Consider the following 16,897-nt stretch of genomic DNA (forward strand, 5'->3'; position numbering starts at 1 on the left):
ATTACAACCGAAAAAGTGGCAAACATGTCGTCAAGTAGTTTAAGGAAGTTTAATTATTAAATTATTAAAAAAGATTACTTGCGAAACATGTCTTTTTAACGAATTATCTTTTTAACGAATGTACAGTTATGAAGTCTACATTCATAGAAAGAAAAAGCTGTGGATATTTACATTATCCACGAGAAGATACATATAAACTCATTGTTGCCGCTGATAAAGTTTTTAATTTTTATAAATTACAGAATAATTTGTATAAGAAAAATGCATGCCAAGAAATAATTATAAAAACAATACGTAATATTGATATGGATAAGGTATTTATAAATTTTAACAACCACGTTAATGAGTTAGACGTTTTCGAAAATCACAAATATTATTTAATTAAATTAATTATAGAATGTTATATACAGATTCTTATGAATTATGAAGGGAAATTAATGAGCCAAAATATTGAGTACATCAGACATCAGTTTACAAAAATTATTTTATTCAAAGGTCAGTAATATCTTAACAAATATGGAAAATGTAACGTTTTTTTTTACATTAATAACAAAGTTCTATTTTTATTTATGTTATGTTTAACATATATATGTTATGTGATGCTATGTTTAACATATATATTTTTATTTTTATTTATATATAAATACTAATTGTTATTGTATAAAAAAGATTTTCATAACATAAACTATATAACTAATGTAATTTTTATTATATACAGCATATTTTGTGTTCTTTATATTTTCCTTTCCTTATAAATTCATGATCGCAAATAATATCTTTTTAATGGTAAAACAGGAATGAAAAGTGCGATGATAGTTCTAATAATGGCCGTGTTTGGTACTGGCGGCGCTGCAGATGTTCATAGATGCCCAAAGTCATTGCTAGCAGTCCATAGTTATATAGTCAAAGGTCCGGAGCCATATATTGAACTGTACTGAACTGACCTTGTTCCGTTCCTCTATGTACGAACCTTGGACAGTGTAACCTCTGACATCGTCCTGCTGTTTTAAAAAGTCCAAAGGTCTATGGTCAAGGTAGAAACTTGTAGGGATATCGTAAATGTGTTTTCTTTATCCTTTTCGGTTTTTATTATTTTTTATGTGACTACACAGTAATAGCAGTAGTAGCGGTAGTAGTAACGGTAACAATAATAATAACAATAGTACTGACAAAAAGTAACGATGCACAATTGTCATGTTCAATATCGTTGAGTATTGACACGCACGTGTGTACGTATGTACATACACGTGTTTGACACCAGTTAGTGATAATATCTAAGATTTTAGATTTTTTTTTAGACGCGAACTGCGACATGTAGAACTCGGAAACAAGCAGCACCAGTTATCAAGTATGTTACTGAAGTCACCTGTCACCTTTGATATCCATTTGTTCATTGTCAATTCGTAAATTGCTATTTTTATGCATCATCATGTACAAAACATACGAAAAAGGTATGCATACGACACGAGCCGACACGTCCGAGAGGCGATTCGAGATACAGTGTAAATTAGAGTCAGAAATCGCTGCTCTGGAGGCTCTGAAAGAGGCGGAGGAACGTAGCCGACGATTGACAAACGGTGTAGTGGGAATACTTTCTTCGTTGGAAGAACGTTTAGCTACATTGCGTCGCACGATACTTCCTGTTTACAATGAGACAGGAAATCTCCAAGCTCAGCAACACAGTATGTGTTTCATATTATCTTTTTTTTTCAACTCGATTCTCTCTCTCTCTCTCTCTCTCACTCTCACTCTCACTCTCAATACTCGATACACGATACTCGAGGCTCAGCGTTGTTCTTTCTTGCAACAAACTTTGAATCCGTCGAGTCAGTGACTCGAGTTGAAAACTATGGCTTTGTGAATCATTCCGGTTGTTGTGAGCAATGCAAAATTGCTCAAGAATTGAGGAAACACTGTGCAATTGTTTCAACGTTAGGACATATTGTTCTAGGATTTACCTGATGAATCTATTATATATAGATTTCATAATTGAGCCTTTAATTTTTCTAGTACCGTTGAGAGTCAACCTGTACTTACATATTGCAGACATAGAGAAGACTCTGAGCGTGCTGGATCACGCTATTGGATATTATGGTGTTTGTCAAGAAGTGGAAGATGCAGTCCGTGCCGAACCGAGTGGTCCCAGTGGTTTGGACGGTTTTCTCGAAGCCATGAACCGTTTGTATAACGCGCAACGGTACTTCCAGAAAAACAACCCTAGCTCTGTCGAATTGGAGAATGTCACGAGTCTCTTCTCGATCGGCCTAGAATCGCTTTATGCCGAATTTCATGATATCCTGACACGCCAAAGTAAACCGATCTTACCCATTGTGCTGTTGGATCTGATCGGTTCTGACGAGGACACTAGCGGTGAGGATGCGCCGCAGTCTTTGTGTCAGTTGCCAGAGAGTGTTACGAGCGATTTGCTTTGGATCGCTGGATGGCTCGAGGAAAGAGGACATCGTAAACACATAAAGATATACGCTTCTGTGCGTTCCGCCATTGTCTCGAGATCGTTACAACTGCTCAAGGAACATCAAAGGAGCGCCAGTGGTGGTAGCACGCACGCGGGAAATCCTATGCCGGTAAAAGAAAAGGGAAACATACATTAGGAGGTGATAAGCGAAGAAAGAATGCGCATAGAGATAAAATAGCGTGAATCCTTGTGACATGACACTTTGTACGTTCGCGTCAACCGTGGATGTGTAAAGCGTTTTATGTCTGAACCAATATCTTATTTGAGTGACTTGTCGCATCAATGATATATTCTCACTGCCGTCACCGCCTGGTACAGATACTAGGAGAGGGGAGTTTGCAAATTAAATCCTCTCTGAGACAGGCTTATATGTCATAATAACGAAAGTAACTACTTGCAGAGAGCTAAATTCGCCAATCGGCATTCGCTGGGAGGTCAGGAGAACGCGGGACGTAGAGCGTCTCGTCGTCTACAGCATGTTCTGGAGAAGAAAGCAAACAGAATGTTGTTGAAAGCATCGCAGACGACGGGGTTGAATCTGTCATTGACGACATCCAGGAAACCGACACCACAGCTCTCCGTGTACTCGATCGAGGACGCAGCACCGGACGAACAGGAGATGGAGAATTATCTCCTATTAACAGCAGGCTTACACAAGCTCATGCAGGCCGAGCGAACGCTAGTCGCGAGGATCTTGCCGACTTCGTTGCAAGCTCAAGTGCTCGAGGCTACCGTTCGCGACGCGATGGATCTCGTTGCGCACGATGGGGATAGCATAGCCACACGTGCCAAACGATGCATCTCGAGACGTGATTTCTCCGCGGTTCTCGTAGTATTCCCGATTCTAAAACATCTCGGCGAATTGAAACCAGATCTCGAGAGAACGGTCGAGGGCTGCGATTATGCACTTCGCTCCAAGTTCGCCTCAGTACTCGACACGTTGAACGCAACCGTACGTTTCCTCGCCTTTCTACACTTATTGTATCATCAATTTTGGTTACAAGCATCTTCCTCAAGAGCTCAAGAACTCTATGCCGCAAATTGGACTATCTTTTTACAAATTATTTTTACAACTATTACTATCGATTCAGCGCCGTACGTGTGCGTGCGTGCGTACGTACGTGCGTACATACGTACGTACGTATATGTATGCGCGCGCGACATGTGTATATACACAATTTACAGAAAATATTGGTTATAAGAGCTGATCTTTTCTTTTTCTAGTGACTGCTGTAATAGTCTTGCTGTAGAAGGATGATACAATTTTCGCATTTCTCTTCTATTATAGGGTGCCAAAGCCTTGGAAGATTTTGCGGAAAGTGTGAGAAACGAATCCGGTGCGGCTTTACCGAAAGACGGCACTGTGGCGGAAGGAACTAGTAATGTTTTAGTTTTTCTGGAACAATTGGCTGAATATGCAGACACGGCCGGTGCTGTTCTTCGTCGTAATACTGACATAGATCAAGCTATATCGTCCGGAAAAAATGCAGGAAATGGATATAGAATGATCCTCGGCGTATATGTCAGTAAGTTTGCGCATTTTATGTTTTATGTTATATAGTTGGCATAAATTGTGTCTCACATAATTTATAACAGCTAAAATTGAAATAACACCATTAATGCGATAAAAAGCAATTGCTCTTCTCATCTCTTCAAGTTCACTTTCTATCGAGTACTAATCTCTGATCGAATCAGAATGGAGGTAGAGTATCATAAAACTCGATCGAGATCGTTCCTCCTTTCGTCTCCACGCTGTTTCTCTACTTTGTATATTTTCGTCTGTGAGACAGCTGAAATAAAAATAACATTATTAATCCGACGACAATCGTTTCTTCTTCTTCTTCTTGCAGAAAAGGTTCTCGCTCAATTGAATCTGGCCCTAGTGAGTAAAAGCGATGCGTCTTACTCCGATCTTGCTTTACGAGCTTTATTTCGGCTAAATAATCATAATTATGTGGTTAATGCTCTACGTCGAAGTTCTCTTATGGAGCTGCTACTACTAGCCGAGCCGAGTGCAGAACAGACATATCACGATCTACTTTTCAAGGACAAAAACAATTATGTCGCTACAACATTTGCCAAAGCACGATCGTACCTCGAGCAATCCACAGATGAAGCAGGTTTGTACGTATATGCGCGCGTGTATGTGTGTGCCAACGTATGTCACGACATTGACTATAGAAATTAAATAATTAAATTTGAACTTGTAATAAATGAGACTCCAGACACGTTTCTCTCATGACATCACACAAGTAAGTAAAAAACGTGTCTATTCTGTCAATTTTATATACTGAATTATTATATATTCTACTCTTGTTATATTCTCTGAAACGATTATTGAGATTTTTTTCAACAATTAGCAGACCCAGAATACAATTGTTAGTCTTATGTGATTTTCGTATTCAATTGTTAGCCCTATCAGATTTTCGTATACTTTCTCTCATAGATCTTGCCGCCAAAACACTGAAGGAGAAATTTTTGGGATTTACGAGAGAACTCGAGGAAGTGGCCAAATGTCAACGTTCTTATTCTGTACCTGATAGACGTTTACGCGAGGAATTAAGAAAGGAACTGCACGAAGCAATCGTTCCTTTATATATTGCGTTTCACACCAAGTATCGTGGCGTATCGTTCTCGAAGAATCCGGGTAAATACATCAAGTATACGCCCGATCAAATTTCGGCATTAATTAATACATTCTTCGACGCTGCTGCGTAATACAAATTGTATTATCGAGAAGATTGTTCTCGAAAAAGAATAGTAAAAATAATTTAATAAACACCCATTTAATAAAGCATATTTAGTTACAGTATTTTTGTGATTCTTTCTGTGGGCCGAATCTTTTCATTTTTTGAAAACGGATTGCACAGGTTAATGGATCTGCGACAATTGAGTTAGGTCTTGGTCCAGCCCTGATTTATACATACATACATACATATACACACACACACACACATATATATATATATATATATTACATATATATCTTTGTATATATGTATACACACACACATATATATATATATATATTTATAATATATAAAAAACAACTTGTTCACTTTAGAGTCGATTAAGTTTTTATATATACATATGTATGTATGTATGTTGTGTGCACACAGATGTGTATGCATGAATTGTGTGTGTGTGTGTGTGTGTGTGTGTGTGTGCTATGTATATGTGTGTGAATGTATACGACTCATATCACCACTTATAATAGATTCACACACATTACGCGTATTATATGTGGTAATAAGTAGGAATACATTTGAAGTTTAGCAATTATATACATTTGTTAACACTATAGGATATTCTCTCTCATTATCTATATACTCGTACTACCAATACGCATTTATTCATTCTCTCACCCGTTCACTCACTTTTCCCGATCTGTCTTTTTCTTTCATCCACATTGCCAACACTCTCTGATTCTTTCACACACATAAGCATCTGTGTCGTCCTCTGCTTCAATAGCAATATCCAGTTTTCTTAAATGTGACAATACTTGGTTCTGTGACACGATAGTTTTAGTGAGAGAACATGTTTTATGCATGCTAATCACAGGCATCTTGTGTTGTAAATCCCTTGCAACATGAAAGATGCGATGAAGCAGAGGAATCGTTAAACTTGATTTGATATTTATGTGATTACACACACACACACACACACACACACACACACACATATATATATATCATACATAAAATTGTTAGTTAGCTATTTAAAAATTACGGTATATGTTCGATAGTGTTAACAAATTTAGTGAAAGAAGGAAGCCATGTTATGTGCGGCTGCTGCTGTTTCCGCTGTTACCGCTTGCGTCATTGCAGAACCATATGATGAGCTCATGATAAAATTGCTTTTGATAAACGGTGTACAAACAGAATTTAAATATCGGACGTGCACATTACATCATCGAATGGCATTCGAATATTCATCATGCCACTCTCGACCCACTATCCTTGTATTTCACGAAGAAATTATTTTTATGTACAATTCTTTTTAAATAAACCTAACACATTGACGATCTGACTTTTTAGATCTATATTTTAAAGCCCAACAGATTTTGTTTGTGGAAATATAACGTAAAAATTTGTAACAAATATCGAATATACTGAATTGAGAAAGTATATACTGTTGTTCTAAGTACATGAAGAAATGTTTATGTATAACATGTAGCATGTATATGTATGTGTATGTATAACCGCGCATACACGCGTATAGTTATCAGCATTCACATTTAATGAACATCTAGATGAATATCGTCCAAACAGATCAGCCAAGTACTATGCATACTTCTAAAAAATATTTTCTCTCTCTTTCTCTCTGCCTCTTTATATCTTGATACATATGGAAATATCGCAATAAGGAAAATTAGTTTTTTTTTTAATGCGTTAACTACGTACGTCCTACCTAAAATGTACAATGGCAAATAGCATAAAATGGTTTTCCTCTTTGATTTGACTGATCAGTATACAATACAATGTTTGGACGCTTATACAATTACATAGTAATATTTGTTTCTTTTTTACCATACATTATTAATTATAACATTTTCTTTCACGCTCTCACACTTGTACTTTCTCTTTCTCACACACACACACACACACACACAGACACACGTGCGCACGTTCTCTCTCTCTCTCTCTCTCTCTCTCTCTCTCTCTCTCTCTCTCTCTCTTTCTCTCTCTCTCTCTCTCTCTCTCTCTCTCTCTCTCTCTCTCTCTCTCTCTAATATACTCTGTACAGCGTTAATTCAGATATTTTGGCTTCTTTTACACTTTTCGCTTAAAACATCCAGTCAGATTGCAATTTATAGCCCTATATTATAGTATCGTGATTCAAGTCTAAAACGGAAGCTTTGTTTGCATAGACAGCACAAAACCTCCACAATTATTTCCTTCAAAATGCTGAATTGCAAGAGGAAATTTATATTATGAATTATTAATAATTCTCAAACTCTTCCTTGTTTCGCTTGCTGAAAAATACACCAAACTGATGTTTGTGCGCTTATGCTGGCAGATATTTGCAGCCTATTGATGCTGATGTAGGCTGTACAACGGGGTTCTGATGTCGGTAACGTCCTGATTCAAGCTTGGTACACTGAGAAGATGAGACGATGCACTTTAACACATCCCGGTACCATCGTGCATAAGGGTTACATTTAATATTATAGAAGGAAACATCTGCGCTTTGGCTTCACTTGCAGAACAGGGCACAATACAGCACGTATCGCTTCATCGAATACAGTCTTCAAACCTTTCTGTGTCAAAGCTGAACATTCCAAATATTTGACAGCACCGATTTCTTTCGCCATCGCCAAGCCCTACACACAGATAAGACATATTTTGGAATGCAAATTAAATTACAAGAGTAACAAGCGCTACTAGACGTTATAACTTGGTTGAATTTCTCATGTTTTTCGTATTTGTTTGCAATTGACACAAATTGACAAAAATCTCTTTTATTACTAATACATCAACAATTTACTATTTATCTCCTTATTCGTACAAATAAGAACTTGGAGTTAATTACTTATTGCGAGTAACACTTTCAACATGTAGAGAAAATTTTCCTAACATTGCATCATATGATGAAGAAACTATGAGACAAACCTGAGGGTAAGTAATGGGAGCCAGTTTCTTGTCTTTTAAACGCTCAATAGTCTCCTTATCTTCGCGCAGATCTAGCTTGGTACCAACCAAAATAATCGGAGTAGCAGGACAATGATGACGTACTTCGGGATACCACTTGGCACGAACATTTTCAAAACTCGCCGGGTTTACCAACGAGAAGCAGATCAAGAAAACATCAGTTTGTGGATAAGACAACGGTCGTAGTCTGTCGTAATCCTCCTGTCCTGCTGTGTCCCACAAGCCGAGATTAATCGGCTTTCCATCGACCATTACATTCGCGGAATAATTGTCGAATACTGTTGGAATGTATTCCCCAGGAAATGCATTGGTAGTGTAGCTTATCAGCAAACATGTTTTACCAACCGCTCTGGAGAATATAAATATCAAATGATTTGTGCGTAATGTCCAGTAGTGTTTCGTAGAAAATGCGTAAGCGTAAGCAACAATTGTTGGATGAATCACTATACGAATAAAACAAAATATTCATCCGAGACTTAGTTAACATTGACGGCCGTGCTAATCTGGAAAAGAAACTTTACTGCCAAGGACAACTTCAACAGATCGCTTCCAAGATAAGAAAGAGATGAGCATCCTTCTTGTACACTGATCCGTACATCCAATTTTATATAGCCCTTATAATATTATAGCCGTAAAATATTATTATCGAGAAATGTTTTGTAAGTAAACGGTTTCATTAGCAGAAGGTAGTCACGTACGTGTGAAAACGGCCGTCGAAATGTTAAGTCGTTAATCATCGTTGCAATTGCGAGCGTTTTAATGCGCATTCTTACTTCAAGTAGACAATACCGATATCCTTAATCTCAACAAGACTAATCTCGCGCGTTTCGATATGTCAGAGATATGATGTATATGTGTGTGTGTGTGTGTGTGTGTGTGTGTGTGTGTGTGTGTGTGTGTGTGTGTGTGTGTGTGTGTGTGTGTGTGTGTGTGTGTGTGTGTGTGTGTGTCCATACACATGTATACATGACATGTCAGTCGGGCAGGCATTGATAAACGACCGTGAAACGTGCGAAAAAATGTGACATTGTCGTGAAAACTTGTGCGAGCGAATACACGTCACGTCGTCGTTTCGCAGATTCACGGGCGTGGTGGGTGAGCTCCGTGAGCTAAAAGAATTAAGGGAGCTAGCGCTAGCATTTCGAAAAAAAACATCGAAATGGTCAAGCCAGAGCTAGTATGATTGGAAAATGTCCAAAGTAACTGTACGTTTGTTTGTTTGTTTATTTGTTCGTTCATTCGTTTATTCGTTCGTCCATTCGTCCGTCCGTCCGTCCGTTTGTCTGTCTGCCCGACCGTTCGTTCGCATGCTCGCTCGTTCGTGATCGTTTCTTTAACAATAGATCTTTTCGATCCCTTCGTAAACGAACTGTTCTTTCCTACGTTCGAACTCGAGTTTCCGTAAACGATGCTCTTTACTTAATCATCCTGCCTATTACGTACCCGTCGCCGACGACCACGCACTTGATAGCTTGCATCCTGGATCTTGAAGCAATTCGTAACGCACACGGGAGCACGTAAAATCGTGCAACGATACACTAGTCGATTTACAGAAGGGAGGAAGGAGGAGGAGGAGGAGGAGGGAGGGGAGAGAGAGGGAGAGAGAGGGAGAGAGAGAGAGAGGGAGAGAGAGAGAGGAGGAGTTGAACGAGCGCGCGGCAGGAAGGGACGGAGGAACCGATGGCGCGGCGGCGGTACGTACGTACGCGACAGGAAAATGGTCGTGAGGAGAAGGGGCTGCGTGCGATTGAGAGAGGAAGCCGAGAGGAAGCGCGCGCGCGCGCGCGCGCGCGCGAGTAAAAGAGGGAGGGAGGATGAGATGGAAAATTGAGGTTAGAACGAGACGCAACGGAAGGGATGGCACGATCGAGGTTTGAGCACGACCAAGCGCGACGAAAATACAAAAGCGCGATCAAGGCGCACGATGAATGCGATCAGCGCAAACGACCGATTGGTTGAGCCGTGTCCGGTTTGGTCTCTGGTTGGGTTCGCGACTGAACGAGAGGAGACGTTCAGTTTTCGAAGGTACACGAGCGCGCTGACGCGCTGATCGCAGCGGGAGATAACGCGAAGCGACTCGCGCGACTCTCCTTCGGAATTCGAACAATTTGTCCTGGGGTGTGAGACTACCAGAAACAACGCGATGCACGGCGCGATGTTTCGCGATAATGCCAAACCCATGTAATCTCGATCGATGTAGTACACAAGTATAGTACGTATCGATACAGCAATTTGCCAAGTTACGTTAGCTCAATTATCGTTGCCCGACATTGATCTTTACCAATATTGAAATCTTACCGACATTATGCCATTTGAAGAGTGAGCCAAAATAGATAATTCGCCGAGGAATTTCACCTCTTTTCTCATCAATATAATTCAATAGCAAATTTATTTATTTTACATTGTATAAAATGAGTCAATGTACCTATAAGAGGAGAATAAACCTAGGAGGATGATAATCATTTCCTTAATTCCTTCTTTTCTAAGAGTAATTTCTTTTTCTTTTCTTTTTTCTTTTTTATGAAAAACATACATATATAAAGTCAGGCTGACTACTAAGCTCCGACACCGACGAAATAACTAATAAAGACCGTTAATCCTACGGGATTTAGACATAGACATATATAATAGGAATATAATAGGGACAAAGCATAGGCCCATAAGACAGGCGAGGGGAGTTGTGCTGAAATGCGGAGGGCGACTGTGCCTAAAGCCAGCGGCACACGATGCTTGTTTTCGTGCTGGATTGCTTGCTGGATGAAAATACTGCGTTCTGATTGGTGCATTTTCATCCATCTTCGAAAATATACCAATCACAACGCAGTATTTTCATCCAGCATGCAATCCAGCACGAAAACAAGCACCGTGTGCCGCTGGCTTTAGTTTCATTGGCTATAATAGTGCGCATATTCAGAGCGTGTGATGCAACGACTTGGCTGTCACTGGCAAATAGTAAATGTAACAAAATGATAACAATTATTTACACTGACAATATTTTGCAGAGGTTATGCATGCGTCTTTTTTTTCATACACACACATACAATTTCACTAACACACAACTTCATACACATCTATGTATCAAATACTTACACACGGCACAACCACCAATTAGATTTAGGGTCCATTCCGTTTCACGCATCGAGCGCATTAACTGCATCCAGAACCGTTCCGTTTCAGCTAATGCGTGCATTGGTGGCGTATAGAATTCCCTAGAATCCCCCCACCTCTATCGCATTAAGCGCGCATCAGCTACTACAGCTCGGACTAGAAGCAGTTGATGCGGGCATGCGCAGATTAGTATTTATAATCTTTTATATAACCCTATTTAAATACTGACAACGTGACGTGACGACTGATATATTTAACGTACCGATATTTTTTTTTTTAAACATACAGATAATTACAGATACGTACAATGGACAAAGTTGAATTCCCCGTATTAGTGGATAACGAAATGATCACTATGTTTCTCGAAAAAGAGATCGCGTTAAGAGCATCGAAAGGTAAAATTGAAATTTTTAAGTTTTAGAAACAATTCAATTGTATTTTTAAATTAATGCATGTGTGTGAATATTTTTCTACGGATCAAGATTTCTTGATAAAATATAGACTCACTACTATTACTGCTACTACTGCTGCTAATTCTGTTATCATTCACTAATGAAAATAAGGCTATTGTTGTCAATGTTTCGATGTCCATTGTGACCATAGTAGCATCCATTTTTCTTTTCACATCAAACGCATCAAAAGTCGTTCCGTTTCCAAAAGCGCATAGACGCATTAACGAAAACGGAACGATATCAATGCGCGCAACGCATTGGTTGCGATCGATGCGCTCGATGCGTGAAACGGAACGCAGCCTTAGGCACAGTTTACCTCGTCGCACCGTCCCGCAATGGTTATCACCCCGCAACAATATGCTCTGTCCCTATATTGCCCTATGGGGCCAGAGCACAGACTTCTGCATAATGCACAACGCATAATACACAACGCATAAGAGAATCAACCAATCAGAGTTCTTCATTTCTGTGTCCTGAGGAGGGAAATGAAGAAAACTAATTGGTTTATTCTCTTATGCGTTGTGTATTATGCGTTATGCAGAAGTCTGTGCTCTGGCCCTATGGATTTAGAGCATCAGAAAAAATCTCGCCAAGTGCTAGAGTCACCCTCTTAGAAATAACGTGGCTGGAATACAAAGCTGTAGCTCGAAATAAGCATAAATGGTAACAGATATAGAATAGTAGCAAAAAGATATCAGAAACTATCAAGAAGGTATAACTAACGCTACATTTTGTTTAAATTCGAGAGAAAAAGATTTGCGATTTCGTTGACAAAAAAAAGTAAAAACATCGTCTCTTCTGATCGTAAATATTTAGGCTGCGTTCCGAAATCGACTGCCAGTACTGTAAATACATAGTTTGTGTCACGTATAGATTTTCAGCCTTAGGAACAAAGCCTTAGTTATCAAAGGCTGCGTTCCAAAATTCACTGCCAGTACTGAAAATACATAAGGACCCCTGCTACACGGCAACGTTAATCCCGATTAGTAACTACCGTAGTTAGTGCAGTCTCGAATCCGATTAGAGTATATTCTTAGATCTAAAAGAATATACCAATCGGATTAAAGAATTCACTAACTACGGTTGTTACTAATCTGGATTAACGTTGCCGTGTAAAGGTAGTTATAGTTTGTATCACGTATATTATTATTATAGAATTTCAGTGCTGGCAGTAATATCGGAACGCAGCCAAAGTAAAGCTTAGGCCGGTATTCATAGTCAGGTCTTATATTTAAGACCGTCTTAAGTTCATTTTCAGATACCCCATAGCCAATGAAATGATTTGTATAGCATCTGAAAATAAACTTAAGACGGTCTTAAATATAAGACCTGACTATGAATACTAGCCACAGAATCGCACCACTGGAGTCATATGCTGGATTCACACTGCATCCGACGTGCGTCGTCCGTTATCCGACGGTACGAAGCCGTGCGAAATGCTGTTTATACTGCATACGTTAACTAATACGATTTAAAGTCTGTAGGTGGCGTAAATGGTTAATGGTGACTACAGTTCCTCTAATAGTAATATGCGCATAACCTAAAAAGTTAGAATTGATATTTATTTAAGTCAGCGGCACAGGGTGTTTGATTTCGTGCTGGATTGCTTGCTGGATGAAAATACTGCATTCTGATTGGTGCATTTCCATCTATCTTCGGAAATGTACCAATCAGAACGCAATATTTTCATCCAGCAAGCAATCCAGCACGAAAACAAGCACCGTGTGCCGCTGGCTTTATTCCATAGACATATATAATAGACTGAGCATAGCGGGTTTGGCAGAACAGTGAGAGAGGCAAGATATCGGGGAAGTTTTCTTTCCTTGTCTGCGCAGGTCGAATGCGCAATCGTCTAGTGACAGCCAATGGCACAGACTCATGACAGCAAGAAATACATATAAGCGTAGTTACGTACGGGCAACAAGATATGTATAATATATATATGTGTAAGATATGTGTAATATTTTTCTTCACTATTGTTAACTCTACTTTATCGCCTACTTTCCGGCCATAAGAAATGTCTTGTATGAAAAAAGTCTGACATGAAAAAATGTCTTGTGTGCTAAAATGTCTCAAACTAAGTAACAAAACTCTATTCTGTCTATCGACAACTCTAATGACATAAACTTTATAATATAATAAGATGAGTAAGGTATATCATCTTTTCCTAATTTTGTCCAGATTGCCCTTCATACCATGCGTTATTGTACGACAAATGTTGAATCATGATCAACATTTCGTCCGACATCGGACGATGACGGACGGCCAAGCGATCCGATGATACGAAGTAAAATCCTGCTTTTTGATTGGTTGCTGAGCGTCGTACGACGTACGTCGGATGCAGTGTGAATCCAGCAATAGACTAGGTTTACACGACAAGGTTAATCCAGATTAGTGACAACCGTAGTTAGTGAATTCTTTGATTCGATTGGTATATTCTTTTAGATCTAAAAATATACTCTAATCGGATTCGTGACTGAACTAACTACGGTAGTTACTAAGCCGAAGTTAGAAGCCGTGTAAATGTAGTCATATTGGCTGCGTTCAGTAGAGCAAAATGATCAGTGAGCGCTTAGTGATTATTGTCTGTGATTGGAGCATTCTTTTAGATTCTTCATAGACCTAGAAGTATTTACCAATCAGGAGCGAGATTCGGTGGAAAATCTAGTAATGTTGTCCAACTGTTGAGTCTACTGAACGCGGCCTTTGTTCTGCTGAATGCAGCTATTGGGTGCATTCAGTACTACAATCGCTCACTGAGCGCTGAGTGAGCTTTTGCATCTGATTGGTGTATATTTTTAAATCTAAAGGAATATACCAATCAGATGTAAAAGCTCATTGAGCGCTCAGTGAGCGGTTGTAGTACTGAATGCACCCATTGAGAGAGAGAGAGAGAGAGAGAAAGAGAGAGAGAGAGAGAAAAAAATGTCAACAGAATTTGACGTTTTGTTTGCTTTTCATTTCTAGGTTATATATAAGATTGTCTATCAAAAATAGTGATAACATACTCAAAGATGGATGATGCATTTGTTGATATATATCGGCGATTATAATGGCGCGGAAAATACGTATTATGTTTGCAGCAGTGACAACGCTGGGTATATCTGTCATGATATTTCAGGTACGCGAGTAAATTTGAGTAGTGTCCTCAGTGATCGATTAATGCCGCAAAAGATGAAAAGTTTTCTTAATTATGCATGTGTTTCTTTTTCTTTCTTTTCGCAGCTATATTTGATGCTATACAATCGCACAGGATTGTCTGTCTCGGGTAATTCATTGCTGTCATATTGATACTTTTCAATAAAGATTAACATATTTTAAACTCTCTTGTTACGCACTTAGATGACGGTATACCTATCGTGTTGTGGTGGACACCGTTTGGTACTAATAATCAAGTAAAAGCCTGCGGACAAGCTGTATGTTATTTTACGCATGATAGGGCATTTCAGAACAACACGCAATTGAAAGTATGATTCTTTCTGTTTGGTTGTCTATAATATATAAGATGTAGGGAGACTCGTAGATTTACATTCGAAGCAATTTGCGACAATATATACGAAATGCATCACTTATCTTTACAGAGTATTCTCTTTTATGGGAGTAATTTTCGCGTCCGTGATTTACCCAGTTGGAGAGACAATGCCACATCATGGGGCTTGCTTCATGAGGAATCTCCCAGGAATAATCCTATACTTGTTCATGAAGAAGCACTTAATCTTTTCAATTACTCTTCGACTTTTAGCAGATTCAGTAACATACCGCTCACACTTCTCGACTTACCCAGTTTAGACGAATTAATAGGTAAAATGTGTAAGCAACTTGTACCAAGTACAACTTGTACTGTTGTGCAATATATAGGCGATAAGACTAGGGATTATCAGGAGTAAAGTGCTTGCTAATTTTCATTTTTTTCTACTTGCGATACAGTATACATGTAATATTTTGTATATTGTGTCAAAGTTGTCTATGTATATAAAAGAATACAAAAAGATGATATACATTTGTAGGGGAATCGTATTTTGTTCGTATCAAAGAGAAGACTGCTCTGATGCGTAAGCAAAATTTGGCGCCAGTATTATATATTCAGTCCGATTGCGATACAGCTAGTGACAGAGACCGCTATGTATTAGAATTAATGAAATATATTCGCATCGATTCCTATGGTGCGTGTCTAAATAATGCTCAGCTTGAACACGGGTACGTTACTTAACATAATATGATTTGTGATTCATTATGAGAGATCAGTTACTATCGGTATATATTCAGGTTGAAGGACAATTACCTCGATATATTGAATAACCGTGAATTTTTATCGTTCGTTGCCAAGTACAAGTTTACCATAGCCTTTGAAAATGCGATCTGTAATGATTACATCACGGAAAAACTATGGAGACCCCTTATTGTTGGTTCTGTACCTGTATATTATGGATCGCCATCTTTTAAGGTATTGTTCAGAGTGAAAGTATTAGTATCGTTTTTGTTTTTTAGAGATTAACTCTCAGACTCCGTCAGCCTTATAATCTAATCTGATGTACACTGAATGATATGGCTTTGTAGGATTGGCTCCCAAATAACAAATCTGCCGTTTCAATATTAGACTTTGCCAAGCCAGCACAGCTCGGCCATTTTTTACACAAACTTGTGGAAAACGATACTGCGTACGAAGAATACTTATCCCACAAATTGAGCGAGCACAAATATCGCGTGACGAACGATAGATTGCTGCACTCTCTTAAGAGAAGACCAACGGGCACTTGTAGTAAATTTGGAAATTACGTAGAAGCATTCGAATGTTTCGTCTGCGAACAAATACAGAAAAATCGTAAGCTACGGGAGGATAAAGTAACGCAACGGCAATATGATTGTCCTCTGCCAAGAGATCCAATAACAGGCGGAATTGGTAAACATAATTGGTGGATTGATCAGTGGAATATTGAAAAATGTGGAGCGAAGTTGTTGGCACATTACGTAACGAACAACATTAGCTTCAACATAAATCGATTTGACGAGCAAAAGATGCATATGTACGACAACAAGGAATGTTGAGGCTCACAAAAGAATTGTAGAATTTCGGGATATAGCCTCCAATTGTATTTTAATCATTTGATTTGTCTGACAATTTTACGAGCGATGTTGGATGCATCGATGTAAATTGAGAGTTTCTCTCTCTCTCTCTCTCTCTCTCTCTCTCTCTCTCTCTCTCTCTCTCT

General features: G+C 38.9%; 3 protein-coding genes across 9 annotated transcripts; 2 read left to right on the top strand and 1 right to left on the bottom strand.

Annotated features, from left to right (window-relative positions):
• The first annotated feature begins 107 nt into the window (after window positions 1-107).
• Window positions 108-5,288, top strand: Exo70 (exocyst complex component 7). Of its 5 annotated transcripts, none has more exons than XM_025299066.1 (9): window positions 108-314; window positions 411-495; window positions 796-1,034; window positions 1,299-1,682; window positions 2,011-2,585; window positions 2,877-3,428; window positions 3,765-4,002; window positions 4,327-4,596; window positions 4,923-5,288. In XM_025299066.1, the coding sequence occupies exons 4-9, from the start codon at window positions 1,430-1,432 to the stop codon at window positions 5,192-5,194; spliced, it is 2,160 nt and encodes a 719-aa protein (XP_025154851.1). In that variant the 5' UTR covers window positions 108-314; window positions 411-495; window positions 796-1,034; window positions 1,299-1,429; the 3' UTR covers window positions 5,195-5,288. The 5 variants fall into 5 exon arrangements, with proteins under 5 accessions (XP_025154851.1, XP_025154852.1, XP_025154850.1 ...); XM_025299067.1 differs by lacking the exon at window positions 108-314 and having other exon boundaries at window positions 397-495; window positions 1,299-1,348; window positions 1,452-1,682; XM_025299065.1 differs by lacking the exon at window positions 108-314 and having other exon boundaries at window positions 397-495.
• A 472-nt stretch (window positions 5,289-5,760) lies between these two features.
• Window positions 5,761-10,306, bottom strand: Rac1 (ras-related protein Rac1). The gene is made up of 3 exons (XM_011147772.3): window positions 9,571-10,306; window positions 8,089-8,476; window positions 5,761-7,799 (listed from the first exon to the last, which is right to left on the bottom strand). Exons 1-3 carry the CDS (start codon window positions 9,603-9,605, stop codon window positions 7,644-7,646), a joined length of 579 nt encoding a protein of 192 aa, XP_011146074.1. The 5' UTR covers window positions 9,606-10,306; the 3' UTR covers window positions 5,761-7,643.
• A 4,283-nt stretch (window positions 10,307-14,589) lies between these two features.
• FucTB (alpha-(1,3)-fucosyltransferase 10) lies at window positions 14,590-16,896 on the top strand. Of its 3 annotated transcripts, none has more exons than XM_011147773.3 (7): window positions 14,591-14,808; window positions 14,913-14,955; window positions 15,030-15,154; window positions 15,269-15,497; window positions 15,695-15,884; window positions 15,954-16,131; window positions 16,245-16,896. In XM_011147773.3, exons 1-7 carry the CDS (start codon window positions 14,740-14,742, stop codon window positions 16,731-16,733), a joined length of 1,323 nt encoding a protein of 440 aa, XP_011146075.1. In that variant the 5' UTR covers window positions 14,591-14,739; the 3' UTR covers window positions 16,734-16,896. The 3 variants fall into 3 exon arrangements, with proteins under 3 accessions (XP_011146078.1, XP_011146075.1, XP_011146077.1); XM_011147775.3 differs by having other exon boundaries at window positions 14,592-14,808; window positions 15,269-15,488; XM_011147776.3 differs by lacking the exon at window positions 14,913-14,955 and having other exon boundaries at window positions 14,590-14,808.
• Window position 16,897: the final 1 nt, after the last annotated feature.

This window comes from Harpegnathos saltator, unplaced genomic scaffold, assembly GCF_003227715.2.
Source record: "Harpegnathos saltator strain DR-91 unplaced genomic scaffold, Hsal_v8.6 scaffold252, whole genome shotgun sequence".
Taxonomy (NCBI): Eukaryota; Metazoa; Arthropoda; class Insecta; order Hymenoptera; family Formicidae; genus Harpegnathos; species Harpegnathos saltator.

What these genes read in the sequence shown, in the direction of transcription:
- Rac1 (XM_011147772.3), bottom strand. Translation starts at nt 9,605, where the DNA reads ATGCAAGCTATCAAGTGCGTGGTCGTCGGCGACGG. An exon ending in TGCGTGGTCGTCGGCGACGG is followed by an intron (nt 8,477 to 9,570) that starts GTACGTAATAGG and finishes TATATTCTCCAG; the next exon opens with AGCGGTTGGTAAAACATGTT. An exon ending in CTCCCATTACTTACCCTCAG is followed by an intron (nt 7,800 to 8,088) that starts GTTTGTCTCATA and finishes ATCTGTGTGTAG; the next exon opens with GGCTTGGCGATGGCGAAAGA.
- FucTB (XM_011147773.3), top strand. Translation starts at nt 14,740, where the DNA reads ATGGCGCGGAAAATACGTATTATGTTTGCAGCAGTGACAACGCTGGGT. An exon ending in TATCTGTCATGATATTTCAG is followed by an intron (nt 14,809 to 14,912) that starts GTACGCGAGTAA and finishes TTCTTTTCGCAG; the next exon opens with CTATATTTGATGCTATACAA. An exon ending in AATGCTCAGCTTGAACACGG is followed by an intron (nt 15,885 to 15,953) that starts GTACGTTACTTA and finishes GTATATATTCAG; the next exon opens with GTTGAAGGACAATTACCTCG.
- Exo70 (XM_025299066.1), top strand. Translation starts at nt 1,430, where the DNA reads ATGTACAAAACATACGAAAAAGGTATGCATACGACACGAGCCGACACG. An exon ending in TCTCCAAGCTCAGCAACACA is followed by an intron (nt 1,683 to 2,010) that starts GTATGTGTTTCA and finishes TAATTTTTCTAG; the next exon opens with TACCGTTGAGAGTCAACCTG. An exon ending in GCAATCCACAGATGAAGCAG is followed by an intron (nt 4,597 to 4,922) that starts GTTTGTACGTAT and finishes TTTCTCTCATAG; the next exon opens with ATCTTGCCGCCAAAACACTG.